Raw genomic sequence first — 20,342 nt, 5'->3', positions numbered from 1 at the left:
TTCTGCATAGTAATTCCTTACAATCCCTTCTATTTCTGTGGTATCAGTTGTAATCTCTCCTCTTTCATTTCTGAGTGTGTTTATTTGGGTCCTCTTTCTTCTTTCCTTGATGAGCCTACTTAAAGGCTTGTCTACTTTGTTGATCTTTTCAAAAAACCAACTCCTGGATTCATTGATCCTTAGAATTGTGCTTTTAGTCTCCATGTCATTTAATTCTGCTCTGATCTTGATTATTTCCTTCCTTCTACTGGCTCTGGGCTGTCTTTATTGTTGTTCCTCGAGTTCTTGCAGGCATTGTGTTAGGTTGTTTGTTTGAAATGTTTCTATCTTCTTTAGGTAAGCCTGTATTGCTATGAACTTCCCTCTCAGGACTGCCTTCACCATGTCCCATAGGTTTTGAGTTATTGTGAGTTCATTTTCATTTGTTTCCAGAAACTTTTTGATTTCTTCGTTAATTTCAGTCTTGACCTATTCGTTGTTTAGTAGCATACCATTCAGTCTCCATGACTTTGGGTGTTTTGGGTTTTTTCCTGTGGGGTTGGTTTCTAATTTCAGTCCCTTGTGGTCAAAGAAAATGCTTGGTATGACTTCAATTTTCTTGAATTTGTTGAGGCTTGTTTTGTGTCCTATCATGTGGTCTATCTTTGAAAATGTTCCATGTGCATTTGAAAAGAATGTGTATTTAGCTTCTTTGGGATGAAGGGCTCTATATATATTAATCAAGTCCATTTCATCTAGGGTATTGTTTAGTGCAGCTATATCTTTTAAACAAAAGTTGTTTTGACCAGAAGAACCATTAATCAGACAATTTGAAATAGCTGTATGTATAGAGTTTGAATGTCTTAATGTTTATTAAAGTTTCTCAGAATTTGTCATGGGGCAAAAGGATACACTAGATTGAGTAAAGGTAATAGGAAATTCATTATAAGCCTTTGTGATGTCTAACTTAGCTATCTATCTTTCTATCTAAAATGTTTTTTATGTATTATGGACTCTAACTCCTTGGTAATCATTTCTATGTGCTTAGTTTGTAGTAGCTAACCAGCTTCTCCTCTTTCCTTGTCTGTCTAATTCTAATTGATATATATTCCTGTTCAAGGTAAAGGAGGGGCTGTTATTTCAACAACTTTTAGACAATGAGGGGTTATTTCATTAGGGGGGATTTTTCCATCCTTTCAGGCAGTTCTGTGGGGAATACTATGTTTTCCCCTGAACTGTCCCTTCCTCTTGGGTGATTTTCACTTCCAGGAATAAGTAAGTACAGTACAATGCCTATATTCAGTAGCAAGAGTAAAATAATTAAAATAAAACAGCCCTGGCTGGTGTAGCTCAGTGAATTGAGCGCAGGCCTGTGAAGCAAGGGGTCGCAGGTTCGGTTCCCAGTCAGAGCACATGCCTGGGTTGCAGGCCGGGTCCCCAGTGGGGTACACATGAGAGGCAACCACACATTGATGTTTCTCTCCCTCTCTTTCTCCTTCTCTTCCCCTCTCTCTAAAAATAAATGAATAAAACATTTTGGATGCCATGTTCTCTTCCAGGGAGACGAGTTCCTTGAACTTGAATCCTCCATGCCTGGACCTTGTCAGACAACATGATTGGTAAAGGATGTGGCACCCCTTTTTATTGTGCTCCACAGATGTTGCATCCTTTACAAATTGAAAGCCAAGACCCTCCACCAGCAAAAAGGTGATGACTCTGTTTGTGGCAATACTTTACTGTGGTGGCCTGGAATTGAACCCCATCTATCTCCCAGGCTTGCCTCTATCATTCACCCCTTCCTGGAGCTCAGCTATAGTGTAAACTTTGCCCAGCCCTGGTAAGAGGTCACACGCAGCTCTGCTTTGATCAGAAGCCACTTAAAACCTTGGCCACCAATTTGCTTTGTCCGGGATCTTTTGAAAATTAAGGGGGCTGAGGTCCTTTGTAACTTGAAATTTAAAAAAAAAAAATGTCTACAGCTGAGATTTGCCATTGTTTTATCAGTGCTTCTGAGTTTCCAGGAGCTACCTGTTGCCATTATCACTATGGGCAGTGCCCCTGTCAGGAGAAGCAGCTGTGACCCAGCCAAGGCATTTGGAGTGGTGGCTGCTCCATTGCTGGGGTCTTAGTGTAGGTGTGGAGGCCCATGACTGAGCCAGGGACACCAGGTGTGAAAGGCAGCAAATTCTGACTCCCAGCACTCTGTGCTTCCCTTTCTCCCTGCATCCTTCATCTGTCCTCTCTTCCTACCTAGTACTGTCCTTTTTGGCTTGGTCCTTCTAAGCTACAATCTCTCCCTGGTTCCATAATTTTTTTTTCAATCAGTCCCAGAATAGAATACTCCCTCTACTGAAGGGCTGCTCAGCATTCCAAGAGCAAAGAAATGTGCTGTAATCTACACCAGATCCGCTGAATCAAACTGCCAGGGTAATTCTGGTGCATGTGTAAGTTTCCAGGATGTGGCATTTACCAAATTACAGACTGTAGTCAAGATTTCAGAAACAGCTGGTTGAAAATAATTGCCTTGACTGGCTCTGCTGAACCCCCAGGAACCTAACCCACTTACATGTTATGCTCTCCTCATTTATCATTTATGGGTATATTGGTTTTTTCTCCATGAGGCTGACACTTTGATATTAGACTTGCTAATGAGCAGCAACCATGCACCCCTGCTGCCTGTCATTCAGGGCAGTCAATGAATTTTCCATGCAGCAGAGAAGAGCTTAGCAGTCAACCTCCTTCCACATTCTGCTCTCAGAAAATAGGCAAGGGGAAGGTCCAGCAGCATCATTTGACACTGACAACAGTGTATTTACTTCCTACGCAAAGTAGTCAAGGCAAAAAGACAAAAAGGCTGACCTCTGGAAGGAGGCAGAATGGAAAAGGTGATGCCCGCAGCCACCTTTGCAGCCTCCAACTCCAGCACCATGAACATGTCACTTGCTCACCTCCACTTTGCTGGAGGGTACCTACCCTCTGACTCCAAGGACTGGAGAACCGTAGTCCCAGCTCTCTTGGTGGCTGTCTGCCTGGTGGGATTCGTGGGGAACCTGTGCGTGATTGGCATCCTCCTTCACAGTGCATGGAAAGGAAAGCTGTCCCTGATCCACTCCCTGATTTTGAACCTCAGCCTGGCTGACCTCTCTCTCTTGCTGTTTTCTGCACCTCTTCGAGCTACAGCATACTCCAGAGGTGTTTGGGATCTGGGCTGGTTTGTCTGCAAATCCTCTGACTGGTTCATCCACACGTGCATGGCAGCGAAGAGCCTGACCATCGTTGCAGTGGCCAAAGGATGCTTCATGCACGCAAGTGACCCGGCCAAGCAAGTAAGTATCCACAGCCGCACCATCTGGTCAGTGCTGGTGGCCATCTGGGCTATGGCTAGCCTGCTGTCCCTGCCAGAATGCTTCTTTAGCACCACCAGGCTTCACGCAGGTGTGGAAATGTGCCTCGTGGATGTACCTGCCATGGCCAAAGAGTTCATGTCAATGTTTGGGAAGCTCTACCCTCTCCTAGTATTTTGTCTTCCATTACTCTTTGCCAGCTTTTATTTCTGGAGAGCTTATGGCCAAAGTCAAAAACAAGGAACTAAGACTCAAAATCTTAGAAACCAAATGCACTGGAAGCAGCTCACAGGGATGTTGGTGAGCATCGCCGTCACCTCTGCTGTATTGTGGCTCCCTGGGTGGATAGCGTGGCTGTGGATGTGGCATCTGAGGGCTGGAGGCCTGGCCCCACCACAAGGTTTCATAGCCCTGTCTCAAGTGCTGATGTTTTCCATCTCTTCAGCAAATCCTCTCATTTTTCTAGTGATGTCGGAGGAGTTCAAGGAAGTCTTGAAAGGTTTATGGAAATGGATGCTAACCAGAAAGCATCTGGCTGCCTCAGAGTCTCAGGAACCATCAACTGGTCATTCAGAGGTCGTTCCTGACAACATGCCCTTTCCAGAGTCTCCAATATCCATACCAGAAAAAGAGAAAAGTGGGAAGGAAGAGATCCCTGTCCTCCCCGATGTAGAGCAGTTTTGGCATGAGAGGGACATGACCCCTTGTGTGCAAGACAATGACCCTCTCCCCTGGGAACACGAAGAGCAAGAAACAGGAGCTTATGCTAAATAAGCTTCAGAGAAAAAGAAATTGCGATTATTGTATTGTATTGCTGCTTATCAAATATGGCTGATGTTATCATGTAAAACATATTCCCTTTAGGAATTACAAAAATTGCTTCAGAGCCTGCATTTTCAAAATGTGCAATTTGGTAAGTAGAATGTCGTGTTAGGAGCAGTGATTATGTTTCAGAATTAAAACCAGGCTGCACAAAGAACTGAGCTGTATGTTTGTGCCACAAGGCATTCATTCAAGCCTGGCTAGTCTATCCTTGTTCACAGTGGCTGTTTCATGGGCACAAACAGCCACTTCACCCTGTATGTACTGGCTGGAGTGAAGCTTACCTGTCAAAAGCTGAACCCTCTTACCTTTAGCTTCTTCCTGAGCTTGCTAGCCCTAACTTCATCTATCAAACTTTATTTCACATAACTAAAGCTCAAAATCTATGTCCATACAATGAGATTTTTTTCTTTAAAGATTTTATTTTTAGAGAGGGGGGGAGGGAAGGAGAGAGGGAAAGAAACATCAATGTGTGGTTGCCTCTTGTGTGCCTCCTACTGGGAACCCTGGCTGAAACCCAGGCATGTGCCGTGACCGGGAATCGAACCCACAAGACCCCCTGGTTCTCAGGCTGGCTTTGAATCAATTGAGCTACACCAGTCAGGGCTGAGGTTTTTTTCTTTACCATAGTAATGAACACATTTCAATGAGCTATCTTCATTTGCTTAAAATAAGGAAATTTACTTGATGAAAATCTATACAAAATGTTTAGGACTGAAGATGCAGAATAAGAAACATCACCTTATTCCAGTTTGGGGCTAGTTTCAAATCATGGCTTATTTGGGCCAAGTTTAAGTAAATTCAAACTTTGCCTTATGCCAGAAGTTGCTTCACTGAGCTTTTTACTGCCACCTCAGTGAGTCTTCAGTTTCTAAGTCTAAGGATTTGAGCAGCTCACCATGCGTGACACACTCTATTCTGACATGGAGAGAGAACTTAAAACACTACCCTTCTGCCTCTTCCCAAACACAGGAGACAGGTGCTCTTCCACAAGCTGAAATGAATCTGTTCCTCCCAATACTCCTTTCTCTCAAGATAAATTATAACCTACGGCTAAAGATACCTGCATTAATTACTGCAGGCAACATCAAATAATTATAAAAGGGGATACAAATAACGTTTGTTAAGTAGCATTAAATAACCTTAACATTGAACTTGAACTCCACTCAACTTCTAAAAGGCCTAAGAGGTTTTAAGTTATAAAGACGATTAAGAGTAGTAAGAGGAAAAAAGGGGGGGTGGGCAATACAGAAAGGGAAGCAATAAAATTCAATTCTGTGTTCCCAAACATATTACCAGTATAACTTGAATAGGCAATAACCGTTCATTTTATACCAAGTTAAAGCACCTCCCATAAACATGATTATGATACATTTCTTTCTCTATTACATATAATAAGGACACTTATCCATGGTTCTCAATTACTCTGCAATGGAACTTCTGAGGTATTTTCACTGAAGGTTCCCTCAAGGGGAAAAATTTGTCTTTAAGGCAAGTGATGAAGAATTAAAATATAATAAATGGATGGAATTGCTGTGGATGGAATTTTTCAAAAAATGTTCAGTCTGGATGTTAAGGTTTTTATTTTTATAAATGATCATGGTTTAACACAGAAGATAGGGCTGTTTCTACTCAATTCATTACAAATTTTATTCTGAGGCTCACATGATCACATAAAGTACAATTTAACCTGAGTATTCAAAATAGTTTTCATGATAAGATAGTTATACAAAGGGATTACCTTTAACACTTGTCTGTGGTGAACTATTTGAATTAAAGGTTTTTATGTATATTATATGTAGTAAATGTAGGATGTAAGATTCCAGTGTTTGATATTTTAACTTATAAACAAATAAAAACTGTTTCACTTCAGATAGTTTTAGAGATTTAAAGTTTCTGTCTTGAATGCTCCTTTCAAAATCATTTGGCACAGGCTTTGTGGGGAGGGAAGTCCTGGAAACTGACTCACTGATTTGTCAAGTGTCTGCTGATAAGCAGTAAATCAAGATGCAGGACTGAGTGTAATTCCAACAACCCTTTCATTAAGAGCCGAATGCACAAAGTCCCAACCTGATCTCTTAAAGAAATCTGCATGAAAAAAGTCTGATCTGCAACTTATATGAGCAATCAACCCCAAATACTTTGTAATAAAAGCAGGAAATCAGGTATCTCCAAACCTTTTTCTTTCCATGTCTCTACTGTGAGCAAGGTTGCCGTGAACAGGGACACAACACCATGTGGGACTCAAAAGAACCAACCACTCCAGAACTTTCCCCTTTGTGAGACAGTCATGTTTCTGGAATAGCTGTGTTCCTTTTGTCAAACACTTCTGTTTCACTCCTCATAAAATGTAAAAATCATTCAATGAATTTATATAAATAAACTTTAAAACTAGAGAAGGGGGAAAAAGAAGGAAACAATCCTGTTGACCAGCAGTTGTACAGGTTTAAGCCTTAGTGAAGCAATCAAGTCCAGGTCACTCCATACAGAGTTCACCTGAGTTTTGAGGCATAGAATATATTTAAGCTGAGTACTAAGTAATACAGATGTGAATCTGTTTGTGTATGTGGGTGATGTGTGTCTGTACACATAACAGATCTGTTGGTATTCCCTCTTTTTATGTTTTGTTACCATCATAATTTGTGTAAGATTAACAGAAAATAGATTATCCGATTGACATCTATTTTTTCTAAACATTTTATGTATGTGGTACTGAAACTAGAAACCTATGAAGGAATGAAATAGAAGGATCTTTCTAAACTGGGGAGGTAAAAATACAAAGAACAACTGGGGATCAAAGGTTAAGTTTCACAGCACAGTGTGCAGGACACCTTGAAAGGATGCCAAAAACAAAGAAGCATTAACTGTCAGTATTACTGTAAAAGGCAAAAAACAAAACAAAATTCAGCTTCTTGTTTTAAAGCAATTAAGATATTGCTAAGAAACCGAGCACCAAAATGGTTCTTTGCACATCCCACCCCCTTTGTACAGCAATTTATTATGGTCAAGCCTTTCAAAACTATATGATATTTAAGACTTAAAGTCAGCTTTTTTTGTACCAATTACATTTGCTGCTGCTTTTAAGAACAGGTTTAAAAGAAGCTTTTATAAACTATGTAACATAATCATATACAATCCACATGTATAAAAAGGGTTGGTTTATTGTAGTTCAAATACACAAACGGAACATTCAAACATCTTAAAATTAAACTTCAGAAACAAAACTTTAACATTCAAACAGGAGTATAGTTTACAGGGAACACCCAGAAAGGTAATCTGCTGTCTAATCCAAAATATTGATAAAGATCACTGAATGGTGAGCATGTTTAACCAGCAGTTCTCTATTCTGGCCAACATGTTAAATTATGACCGTGGTTCCACACCTGAGAAGAAATTACTGAATAAATCTTCTCTTATGCTAAACAAGAGTTGGCCTATAATTCAGAGGAGATAATCAAAGCATGTAAGTGAACAAATAAAACTAAAGTGTTCTTTACAGACAAAGGTAAAAGTATGCCCATTATAATAATCTTATCCTCTGGAAGAAAAGAATTCAATTTTCAGTGTTTTCTCTTTTACCCGCTTTAAAAAACAAAATCAAAACAAACCAAACCCCAACTTAGGTTTTCTTGGAGTTTGTGGTATTTGTATCTTGCAAGTTCAAACCACAAAGGCTCCTATGTCTTCAATGTATAACACTGCTAGAAAAAATGTCACCAAAAGTCACTGACTTGCACACCTCATAAAAGGATGATCTTTAGCTTCAAGATTTGAGACTTACTAGACACAGCCTACATTTGAGTATGTATGTCAGTCATGCCACACAAAGAAAAGCATAAATATTTCCAAGTGTTCTCTGTTAGCAACTGTTCATGAATGCTCCTCCTCCTGTTCGTCAGATGGTTTTGCAATAGTTTGACTAATGCACATACATGTAAAACCCTGAAAGTTGGCTCATGCAAGCATTTTGAACTAATAGATACCCCTGTGGCAGAGTGCGCAGAATTATTTCGTTGACCGTCTGGTGGGCTCAGACGCAGTGGGAGGTGGGGGCGGGCCCCGGCGGTCAAGGTCGTCCACATAAGCCACGATCAGTTTCCGCCTCTCCTCTGGCACACAGTCTAATACCAGATACCGTTTGTCATTCTGCAAAATTTTCTCTACGTCTTTCAGGTGCTGATCAGATTCCTGGATGAGCTTTTTGGATCTGAAATAAGAAAAGAAGTCCAAGAATTACTCACTGCTGTTCATAGGTCTTTCAGTTATGAGCTGGAAATGTCCATCTAGTTCCTAATTGTGTTTCCCTTTTTTTTTTTAAGAAAAATTTCACTGCAGTGGTCACCTTTGTAAGTCACCTCAGCAAAGACTCCAAGGAGTGAAAGGGCCTCAGAAGCTGAATTACCCTCCCACCCCTACTGGTGGTCCCTCCAGATCAGGGCTGAGGGTGGGTGGGTAAATCTTGCCCGTGCTGTACCTGTTCTGTGGATGAACAGAGGACTTCAGTCTGCGGGGCTGCCAATCCCAGCATCTTTCACAAGCTTTCACTTTCACATCTTTCACTAAATTAACTATAAAAATGTAGAAAGAAGTCTTACTTCACATCTAATTTAAAAGCCCAAGCTGATGCAAAACATTAAGGATCCTGACCAAAAAATCCAATGACAAAATACCTAAAAACCACACCCTCAGCACTATCTATCCTCCCGTGCACATACCCTTCATTAAGATGGTTCAAATTTCTCTTTTAAAGGAAGAAATGCTGGAGTATGAAACAACCACGGTTTCCTGCGCAGATTACTAACAATGCCAAACTGTTCTAATGGCAAGTTGTAAGGGCTGGGGGACGACTGGGCATGCTACAGAGAAATCTGGTTTTAAAGCTTTGATTTTATAATTTAAAATGTTTTTAAGTATCCAGCAAACTGCTTTCCTCCGAGAAAAAGTGTTCTTACTGAGCTTAAATAAGATGACTGCAAGCTTGAGAATGGTTCAGCAACACTGAATAGTCTTCAGAGGAGTCAAAGATAATCGAAGGATTATCTAGAATAGTGAAGGATTATTTCAAAAGTCTATGTGTGAAATGAAATTCTTATATAGTTGGCGGTACTCCTCAAAAAGCAGTGAAGTAAAAATAAAAGTCTGTTTTAAAAAGTGGCTGGGTGGGTAACACAAAATAAGAATTGACATCTGGGCCCTTTCTTTAAAAAAAAAAAAAGTAAGGCAGAGATGGGCTGGCTGTCTTTGGCCTTTGATAATAGTTGGCTGCTTCTTATTCTTAAAAATTAATAATGTCAACATGTGTGTGAATGCATAGTATGCTCTGGCCATTAGAGTAAGGACTAGTAAAGATACCAACTGCTGACATGGAACATTTCGCTGCACACACCTATATGTTATAAATTTGGTCTCTTTCAAAAGCGTCCTGAAGTCAGCTTTGGCAGTGATGTATTTGTCTCGGATGTATTCTTCAAACTCCCTTTGTTTTTTCTGCAAAATAAAAAAAAAATACAAAAAACCAGTAAGATTAGGGGGAAAAAAGGCAATAAGGTACATTTATTTTTTAGTAATAGGACAGAAACTCTTTGGGCTTAAAAAAAAAGAGAGAGACAGACTTTATTATCAATTCTTAACAATCAGAAAAGTTAGAAACTGAGACTGAATCTCTCGGCTCTCAGTCTACCACGTTACCCAGCCTTATACACTTTGTGGTCCACACCTATATCTAAAACACAACTTAAGAATAGCAGATCTAGGGCTTTCTGGACTCTACTAGAGAAACCAACCAGGAAAAGAGGACGGGATACAATGGACTGTAGTAAGCTACACTTTCTGACATCATTCACTATTTCAAACCCTAACTGAGTCTGTTTTCTACGCAGGAGTCAGAGAGCACCAGAACAGAGTTCAGCTAACAAACCTCAAGCATCTGAGATTCCTCTACTCCAAGATCTCAGGAGCATGTAAGAACTAGAGATTACATTACATTGTTCTACACATGTAGCTTAAGTCAGGCACTTTGACACTCTGGTACTAACTGCCAGCCTGAATATGTCTATTTAGTGGATCCTGGCTATAACATAAATTAAAACTATGTCTTCATCAAATCTCTAAAATCCCAAAACACAACTTAAGTTTAACCCCAAAGATTTTTATTTATTTTATATTTTAAATATTTTATTTATTTTTAGAGAGAGAGGAAAGGAAGGAGAAAGATAGAGACACATCAATGTGCAGTTGTCTCTGGTGTGCCCCCACCTGGAGACCTGGCCCACAACCCAGGCATGTGCCCTGACTGGGGATCAAACCAGTGACCCTTTGGTTTGCAGGCTGACACTCAATCCACTGAGCCACACCAGATGGGGCAGATTAATTTTTAAAATTTTTTGAAATTAATTTTAAAGACAGAGTAAGGCAGGGAGAGAGAAACATCAATTTGTTGTTCCACTTATTTATGCATTCCACTGGTTGCCTCTTGCATGTGCCCTGACTGGGGATTGAACCTACAACCTTGATATATCGGGAAATGCTCTCACCAACTGAGCTACCTGGCCAGGGTTCCAAGGATTAACTTTTAAAGTTTCCATTGTGCTGTCTTGTTAATATATTGTGCAAGAAAAGAAAAATAATAAAACTTAAAATTCAGATTTATTTCTCATACACTTGAAAGTTATTCACATAAAACCATCGGCTTAGTTTTGGTCAACATACTAGTAATGCTGAATAAGCACCTAATTACATGAACAAGTATAAAGGACACATGGACAATAACTAAGGTGGGGGGCGGAGATGGGAGGGAGGTGGGGAGCACTGGGGGGGCGGGGCTGGGAATATAAGAAAGAAAACTGTACTTGAACAAGAGTTAAAAAATAATAATAATAAAAATAAGCACCTAATTAATATTTATAAAGCCACACACACACACACAAAGCCCTCAGACAAAATCCTCTTACCCTGTCACTGGAGGAGAACTTAATGCACCGAGGATCTTCCTTAATGATTTTTTTTACTTCTTTCCACGTGGATGTTAAGGTAATCTTTGAAAAGACAAGGTGATAAAAAGCATGAACACAGTGCGCTTTCACTGAGGGGTCGAACTGCAGCACACACATGGTACATAACATTACACACTGGCCCTTGGTCTCCTGGGATACCAAGCATAAGTGGACTAGTTAGCGACAGGGAAGCAGCTTTAACACAATTTCTTTGTGTTGGATTCCACAAGAGTTATTTTCATGGCCATACTTTCAAAGTAGCCTAAGACAATCACCTGCAAACCCTGTATCTTGAGGTGCAAAATCCTAACTTTCGAAGAAATCAGCACCAAAAGAGAGCAGATAAACAGGAGCAAAACCTGGACAGCAGAGTGTACACACTGACAAATAAGGGGCTCTGCAATAAATTGAAAATGGAGTAAAAGAAGGAATTTAGTAAATTTGGTATACCAGGAGTGACTAATGATGGATCACACATGCTAAGAACATTGTGAATAGTAGCCACAAGAGCACATATGAACTTGAAAACCATGCAAAGAAATAATTTTTAAATAGTAAGAACACCATCAACATTTTACTAGACGTGTCATAACCCATGAGTTCCAGTAATGGAGCTAAAGACTAAGACATTAAAAATCACGCTGATGTTTTACTTTTGGGAATTATTAACAAAGATTTGTCTAGATTTAAATAGGAAAAATAAGATACACTTACTGCAGAAGTCTCGTCCAGAAGTTGCCTAAAGTGCTCCCTCTTCTTTTTGGTAAGTGCTTCAATGTGCTCATTAAAGAGCTTCTCCTTCTCCTCTCTTTCCAGCAAGGACCCAGACTCCCAGCGGTGGTCCTTCCGCAGAGTCCTCCGCGTGTCAGACCACGACACATCTGAAGAACGCACCTAAAACACAGAACTATATCTATCACCAGATTTATCTTTCCATGCTTCAACAATGAAAGGCTTATTTGTTTAGGAATGACACATTTAATAAAGGAAGTTTCTAGTGACTTCACCTTAGTTAAGCAGTTAATAAGCAGTCACCAAAAATCCACTCCATAAAGCCAGAAATCTTACCTCCCAGAGCCCACCTAAGTGTAGGTGTGAAGGCCCATGTCTGAGCCAGGGACACCAGGTGTCAAAGGCAGCAAATTCTGACTCCCAGCATTCTGTGCTTCCCTTTCTCCCTGCATCTACTCCCTAATGAGTATGTGTTCAGTGGTGATGAAGGATTAAAAGAAGGTAATTTCCATCAACTGTGGTCTCTAATCACTTTAATAGTACTTAGGTATTCTATTTAACATCTTACCAACTTGTAGTAGAAGAGCTGGATACAAGTAAAATAAGAAATACGTGTCTTATTATAGCACCAGGCAGCTAATACACACATGCACAAAAACCACTCAATAAATCCTGAGCTCAAATTGGGACTTATCAACCACAATACATACTGGAAGTGACACTTCCAAGCACAGGCAAGAATTGACATGGTTAAGAAGATCAGAAATGGACAACCAGACAGATTTGCTAGTTTACCAACCAGAAGAAATGTGAGCTCCATGGTTGGTAATGGCATTAGCAGTTAAGTCACTGCTGCCAATGCTAAGAAATGTGTGAGGATGAGAAGACAGAAAGGCAAGAAAAAGAGAAAATACAAAAACATTTATTTGACCAATATTTATGAAGCATCTAAATATGTGTCAAGTAAATACTATGCTTGGCACTGGGAATAAAAAGTAGTCCTTCCTTCGAAGGGCTTGGTTTTTCAGGGAAGACAGGCACTGCAAGCCAACAACTGCAATGACAGCACTTATATTAGTAGTGCTGCAGAGATACACGCTGAGCACAAGGGTAATAAAAGCAATGGTGAGATCAGATCTGCCCAAAGGGCTGGGATCATAAACAAGTCTATGATCCCAGTCTCATAGACAAGACATTGGAGTGTGTTCTCAGAGAATGAGGAAGTTTGCCACTGTGGTGGGAAGTTTAAAAGCATTGTAGGTGGAGGGATTAGAAGGAGCAACAGCAGGATCCTTTAAATGTAAGTATGGTTCATTAAAGGTTAAATTCAGTAAGGCTAGAACCTAATTAGGGGCAAGAGAGGAAACCAAAGCAGGTAAGGTAATAAGAAGGCAGGGGAGTCAAGGAATGAACAGTCTTTTACATCATCCTAAGGAAATCAAAAGCAAAATGTAGGCAACTGCTAAGCGCAAGGAGGACTTTAACCTTCTGCAAGCACCAGGGTGAGTCACAAAATCAGATCTGTCTTTTACAAAGATTCCTGTGATTGCAGTAAAGATGAATCTGAGCCCTGGCTGGTGTGGCTCAGTGGACTGAGTGCTAGCCTGAAAACCCAACTGTTGCTGGTTCGATTCCCAGTCAAGGCACGTGCCTGGGTTGTGGGCCAGGTCCCCAGTAGGGGGCGTGTGAGAGGCAATCACACATCAGTGTTTCTCTTCTTCCCTTCTCCTCTAAAAATAAATAAATAAAATCTTTGTAAAAAAATAAATAAGAAAAGACGAATTTGGGGGAAGATGTAGAGGCAGAGAGGGAAATGAGAAATGAGTCCATCTGTCCAGAGAAGAGACAAGGGAAACTGAAAACTGATCAGCAGAAACAAGGGAAGAAATCTGAAGAGCCCCACTGACAGAAACAAAAGAGACAGTGGAAAGATGGCAACAAAAAAGGGGGCAAAATTAAGCAGAACAGCAGAGCCATCTGAGGCATTCACTATAGGGACAATGCACCCTACATATCTCAACAACCGTGGGTAATGCATAAGTATTTTTAAGAAATCCCAGGTTATCTCCTGGGAACAGCACACCTCCAGTCCTACATCTCATACCATCTCCGTGTACAGTAAGTGGCCATCACAGTGATGACCCCAGATCATCAACAAAAGGGTCAATTATGTTCAGTACACTGTTTCTTACTATGGCCTGTTGAGTGTGTAATAATTTAGGGTGATTTCCATTAAAATCAATAAAACTATACCTTCAACACCAAAAGACTATGACTTCTCACATATACAAAACACTGAATTTCTGCAAATGTTAAATACCTCCTAGGGGTTTGCCTTTTTCAATAGGCAATGTACAAAGTACTCAGTTTTAATACACTTTATGAATAAATTACCAAACTGTATCCCTCAATTTAAAGAATACTAAGATGTCCATTATGAGATAATGAAATAGATTTCTAACATCCAGGACTTAGCAGCAAAGACAGTAAAAGAGTTGCATATGTACCATGTCAGACAGAAGGGCCTTAAAATTCTGGATAGCTTCTTCCCGCTTGTGCTGCTCCCTCTCTCGGTCTATTTCTTTTGTTTGTTCTGAACGAGCCTTTTGAACCTCTCTTTCTCGTTCTCGAAGGCTGGCCTCAATGCGGGCTTGTCTTTCAAGCTCCTTTTCTTTTTCTGAATCTAAATTCTGTAAAAGTGAAATTATGCTTTTTACCAACTGCATCAAAATGGTTCCATAATAAGACTTTGCCAAATACAAAATTTCAAACCTACTTTTTACCAAGAATACTGTATACCTAAATACCGTACCTCATTTCCAAAGCAACTACTAGAGATTCCTATATTAAGAATATCAGTAAGAAAATTCCCAAACCCCCAAGCAGCAGCAAATACCTTTATAATGCAATTAAGGATTTTATTATTCCATAGTTACAGTATAAGTAAACACAATGGTTACCTTGGCTATTTTTTCAATGTACTGTTTGAAAAGGTCTTCTCTCATTGATGAACTATCCACTGCTTTGTACCGTGGATCACCTTCTACTTTGTCTTTTACTTTGCTCCATCGAGACTGACTATCCAGATGATGATTAGATAATAGTTCAAAGAAATCTGATTTAATCTACATTTCAAAACAGAATGAAGGAAAAACAATGAGAAATTCCTCATAGCTAAATGCTTACACTAAAAAAGTTCACTTACCTTAAAAATGAACATAACTTTTTAAGCACACTTAAGAGTAAATTTTAGTAAGAGTATTAGACTTGCTTTTTCATGAGAAATATAAAAATCAATACACATATAGGCTGTCATTTAAAATATACCGAATTCTAGATAAATCATACTCTCCAATGAAATTATTCAGATACATAAAAAAACTTCTATGTTGTTTATAACATGATCTCAGAACTGCCATGTTTTTATAAGGAATATAAATTGGCACTTATTTTTGGCTAAGAACCAGCTTATAAACTAATAGTAAAGTCTTTTAACATAAACCTAGTTAGAATGATTTAGTTAAAAAATCAGATGAATAAAATTTTTGTTTGTTAAAATTAATAGGGGAATTTAGAAATAGTTGAGCACCAGTAGCAAGTCTTATTAATCATTACAAATCTGAAACTACTATCAAATGTCTAAAACAAAAAAGTTAAATTTTTCATCTTAGTTTTAAAAAGAGCAATGTGTTTATCCTTATATACAAGAAAATTACAGAATTTCTATCTTGATCATAATTAATTACTAAAAAAACTACATTCAGATTTTCTGTACTTTTTAGCCATTAAACACATTTGCCTTAACCATTATACAACTAAGAATATGTGTTAATGAAATAACACACTTAACAACTGAATTATCAAATTAGTAATATTTGATATTACAAATTTGACACCAGAAGCATTAAACAAGATTAATCCTTTAGTATCAACATATACAATACTTAGAAACCCTCTCCCAAAATGTATTTATAAAGTTTTTTTCTAATAGGGAAAGGAAGGGATAAATGAAGCATTTATTTTTGGCACTTTTGAGGACCTGTTTTAAAGTTCAGTCTCATCTAAGTTAGCTTGTATTCCTCCCTGGGAAGACACAATAAGCCAAGCATTTCTTCTAAGTCAAGAACCTCTTCTCCCCACAGAGATTAAAAATGCTGCCTTCCCTCCTCACCAAGGGAATGAGAAATTAGGAACAGAATCCGAATTTAAAATGTGTGCACACAAAATAAATGAATCATTCCTTCTGCCTATTCCAACCCTCTCATTTCCTCCTATAACCTCATTACTCCTATTAGAGGACTAAAAGGGAAGTCGATGTCCTTTCTGCAAAACACTTCAAGGTATAACAAACCGTTTCTACATTAGAGAACTTTTTAAAAGGTAAAGAGCTAATCAGCTGTGGAGCAGCTCAACCTGGCTCCTGACTCTGTTTGGATTAGTGAGAAATACTCATAAACCCAGCATTTCCAGACAGCAACAAAGAAACTACTTGATACAATGGTGTAAGAAATTTACTGTTCACCTTCTCTACCTTGTACCCGACAAGATGAATACCAAAATCCTAGATGCACGTGAAAACTAGAAGGCAAAATTTATAAAATTCATCTAAATAAAAACATGCAAGCTTTATCAAACAGGAATCTTCCTAAGCCATAGGAATTTATATTAACCAAGAATGATTTTCAAATATTACACACAAAGCTTATAAACTAAAAATTATCGAAGTTCCTAAAATGTGTGATGTACAGTAGTCAAAGTAAACTTTAAATAAAACTTTTTCACCAAATGTGAAAGTACCTTACCATCTGGGCTGTTTAATTTAATAGGGAGAAATAGTTTGCTTGGCCTTATGTACTATAATAAAAACACTTACGTTGTTCAGCAAAAAATTTGAAAGAAGAGAACGTATAACTTCAAATGTGCTGTTCCCAAACATAAATTATTTGGACCACAATTTTATAAAAACTGGTTATAATAAAAATTATAATAAAAACGTCACGGAAGCAACTTTAGGAAACAAAACAGTCTAGTAAAAATTGAGTTTTGGGGATTTTTTCCATAAAATAAAAAATTACCAGTGAAGGCTACATGAAAATGTACCCTTTAGGCTGAACATCCCCACTGAAAGAAAAAAAAAAGGATTTCACCAAAAGTCAATGTCCTTCACAGGCTTTTGATTCAGCAAGCAATTACCTTTGAACTTTTACTATGCAGCTATTGGTTCAATTTGAGAATCACAAGAATAAGAAAAGAAACTCCAACATATTAGCATGATACTGGTACCGATCTTACTCCTTAATCATACGATTAAAATGGGATTAAAACAACAACAACAAAAAATATACACAACCTACTTCATAAGATTATACAGAGGAAGTCATGAAGAACGTGATCAAACGTCATCAACCAAACACTATACTATATTTAAACTCTTTAAAAGATGTTTTATGCTTTCATGGTCTAGTTAGTAATTTATTTTGCATTCTTTAATTGGCTGAGAAAGTTTTACTTTTTCAAAAAATTTAGTAATGGTACAAAACCAAAGTTGTAATTTAAAAAATTAAAAATTTGCAATCAAAAGAAAATAAAGCTGAATGTATTAGGCTGATTTAGATGTAAGTCTATTTAATTTCTTATTTTAACCGACACGTTCTGGGCACAACTCTCATCTCTTCATAAGGAAAAAGACTAAAGAAATGTAAAGTACTGGAACTGCAGGAGGCTAAAGTCACCACACAGAGAGATACCAATTCTTTCCTCACTAGGGAATCCCAAAACTCTTTGAGTATCTATCAGTGATTAACAGCTGTCAGACTGAACTGACTGACAGGCTGCACAGCACAAAACTGTAAAGTCTATCCACTTGTTATAAAACTAACTATGTTATAGTTATGTTATAACTATACATAAAATAGTTACATAAAAAAGTGTTCAGGAAAAAAAAACATTAGTTACAAATGGAGAGAAAAACATTCAACTTGTAAAAAAGCAATCATACTAATCATATAGTATCAATCATTTACTTACATGGTTTTCTTTAATCAAAAAGTTATTACTACTAAATGTCAAAAGTAGCAAATAATTAACATGTTTCTGCTATACCACATAACATGTTAAAGTTGAATATGATTTTGCACATTTCCTCTAAAAAGCATGATCATTTTACACACAAAAAATGTTAATACTAAAATAATTCTGGAAAAATCTACTTTTGAGTCCAAATTTCAGGTATTTCTGACATAAGTTATTTCATCTAACACTGTTGCTTTCTTCAATGAAAGAGGCTTTCTTCCCAACAAAAGTGGTATCACTTCCCTAACATTTAATAGAACTTGTAATAGTCTAACTTCCTGGAACAGGAGGCAATTTTAAATGACAAGAATGATTAGGCTTCAGAGGTTCTTCTTCTCTGTCACCAAGCAAACAGGGACACTAAAGAGAGTGGTTGCATATGTTGATGGTCCACACACCACTGGTGCCATCACCACCCTCCACCTCTCCCCTGTCCGCACCCCGTGCCTGCCTTCTCAGTGGTGAGCTCCTCTCCACTCCTGACACTGCCACAAATGACATTTAGATCTCATTAATCTTTAATCGTTGACCTTTAATTCTGATAAGCAATAATTTATACATAACATATGTTTACTAAAAGATTAAAAGTCACTAAAATGCTTTCAGAGGGCAAAAAAGATAAAGAAGCTTTTGAAACTTAAATGTAACCATCTATAAAGAATCTTGAAATCTTAGCAGACACTGTGCTGGCTAGTGAACAGACAGGCCCAACAACCAGTTCTGCGTTTAACGGGCATCTCAGTATTAATAAAATTTAAAGCAAACCTATGTAGTTTAGTGAAGCTACTAAAATAAGCACTATCGAAGCAAACTGACAGAATGTACACATATAAACAATGATAAAAATTAACTTAAAAGGCTAAACAGTAAACATGGCCACAGTAATTTATGTTAATTTTAAACATGTTAATTTATGCTCATGGATGATGTTAGAAATACAGCACCAGCTTAGTCCCTTCCCTCTCACACTCCCATCAATCATACCACTGGAACCAAAACCATCTTACCTTCTCACCTCTGGTCTTCGAATCTTCTTTCTCTTTCTTTCGTGCAGCTGCCACAAATTCATTAAACAAGGCTTCTCGATCTTTCATCTTTTCAATTGCTTTGAATCTCGAGTCTTTAGCATGCTTGGCTGCAAATTCACTAAAAGTAGCTCTGTAACAAAATGGCAAGTGTGCTAGCTTTGGTAGAGCTATTTCTGCTTGTAGAGAGATTATCAGTCATTTTTTCCAGCAAGATTGTGTGCCAAAGAGACACTGAGTCCCAACCCTGCCAAACAGTCAACAATGCGCTATAGAAAAAAGTGCAAAGGTAATGTGGTTAGAGATTTGTTTACTATCAGAATGATGGTGGGAGGATCCACACACCAGAGAGCAAATAATGCAATTTGCTTTAAGACTTAAAGAGCTCATTTAGCTCTATCCTGAGGTGACTCTGAGTCCAGCTTCTACCTGTTATTGAATTCTCCTTCCATAAGCAACTATAAAAACAGGACAAAATACATAAGGCACCTGAGTTCAAGCAGTAGACAAGAAAGAGTTAGAGTAAAACTGAGGTAAGCCACACTGCCCTTTGCCTTGGGACAATTTCCCAAGGTGCAGAGGACTAGTGTCCAAAGCAGAGTAAAATGGTCCCAGTAAGCTAGAAGCAGCAAAAATCAGAGTTTCGGTGTTAAAATGCTAGAGAAAGCTATAGGGAAGGTGCCCAAGCAGGATGCCACATAGGATTCCCTATGAGTCCAGAACCAAGGCTGAGCTGTACAGGGGCAGAAAAACGCCACTCCCTGTACCATGTTGCTACATGGTTAGGAGCAAAGGAGAGACACTAGAGACTGAAGAGTGCTGGTGGGGAGGGGGACCGTATTGGGACAACAAAGATCAAAGATCCACAAGGGAGACAAAGTTGGAAGATTAAGAGAAATGGCTTCTAGTTTCTGAGATACATACTAACAAAGCATAAAAAATCAAACCTAAAATTACTGTGATGAGCCAGTAACCGAAGAGTGAATTCACACTCTTCAGAGGAAGATGACAGAATTGAGTCTCTACCCGTTATTCAATTTCCAATATTCAACTAAAAATAACTGAACACACAAAGCAACACATGATTCATAGAAAAAAAAACTTAAAAACCAACAGGCATCAAACTCATATACTTTAAGTACTACTTAATTATATTGGGCAAATATATTGGGCAAATTAGATATTGGGGAAATACTTTAAAACTACTTAATTATATTGAGAAAATTAAAGGAAAAATGGTTCAGAGAACTGCAAACATGGTGAGTGAACAAACAGGCAGTCTGAGCAGATATGGAAAATATTAAAAAGTAACTGACGCACTCACTTGCTGGGCTTAACACAAGAGTAGAAAGAGTAGAATAAAGCACCAGTAACTA

General features: G+C 38.4%; 2 protein-coding genes across 6 annotated transcripts in view; one reads left to right on the top strand and one right to left on the bottom strand.

The window, feature by feature from the left end:
- Positions 1-2,855: 2,855 nt before the first annotated feature.
- GPR151 (G protein-coupled receptor 151) lies at positions 2,856-4,097 on the top strand. Its single transcript, XM_037045927.1, has one exon. The coding sequence runs from the start codon at positions 2,856-2,858 to the stop codon at positions 4,095-4,097; it is 1,242 nt and encodes a 413-aa protein (XP_036901822.1).
- Positions 4,098-7,288: 3,191 nt separating this feature from the next.
- Positions 7,289-20,342, bottom strand: part of TCERG1 (transcription elongation regulator 1) — a 59,474-nt gene continuing 46,420 nt past the window's right edge. For 4 of the 5 annotated variants that reach the window (XM_037045921.1, XM_037045922.1, XM_037045923.1 and 1 more), the window contains 7 exons: positions 18,949-19,099; positions 14,830-14,994; positions 14,377-14,559; positions 11,852-12,031; positions 11,096-11,179; positions 9,532-9,632; positions 7,289-8,352 (listed from right to left, as the gene is read on the bottom strand). In XM_037045921.1, coding sequence (XP_036901816.1) covers positions 8,151-8,352; positions 9,532-9,632; positions 11,096-11,179; positions 11,852-12,031; positions 14,377-14,559; positions 14,830-14,994; positions 18,949-19,099 — 1,066 coding nt within the window. In that variant the 3' untranslated portion in view covers positions 7,289-8,150. Of the gene's footprint in view, positions 8,353-8,619; positions 8,714-9,531; positions 9,633-11,095; positions 11,180-11,851; positions 12,032-14,376; positions 14,560-14,829; positions 14,995-18,948; positions 19,100-20,342 lie in introns of all 5 variants that reach the window. The other variant, XR_005066472.1, reaches the window with a different exon arrangement.

This window comes from Sturnira hondurensis, unplaced genomic scaffold, assembly GCF_014824575.4.
Source record: "Sturnira hondurensis isolate 20B ecotype Veracruz unplaced genomic scaffold, ASM1482457v3 Scaffold0004525, whole genome shotgun sequence".
NCBI classification, from domain to species: domain Eukaryota; kingdom Metazoa; phylum Chordata; class Mammalia; order Chiroptera; family Phyllostomidae; genus Sturnira; species Sturnira hondurensis.
The sequence above is the reverse complement of the archived record's forward strand: the minus strand, read 5'-3'. Positions and strand labels throughout refer to the sequence as shown.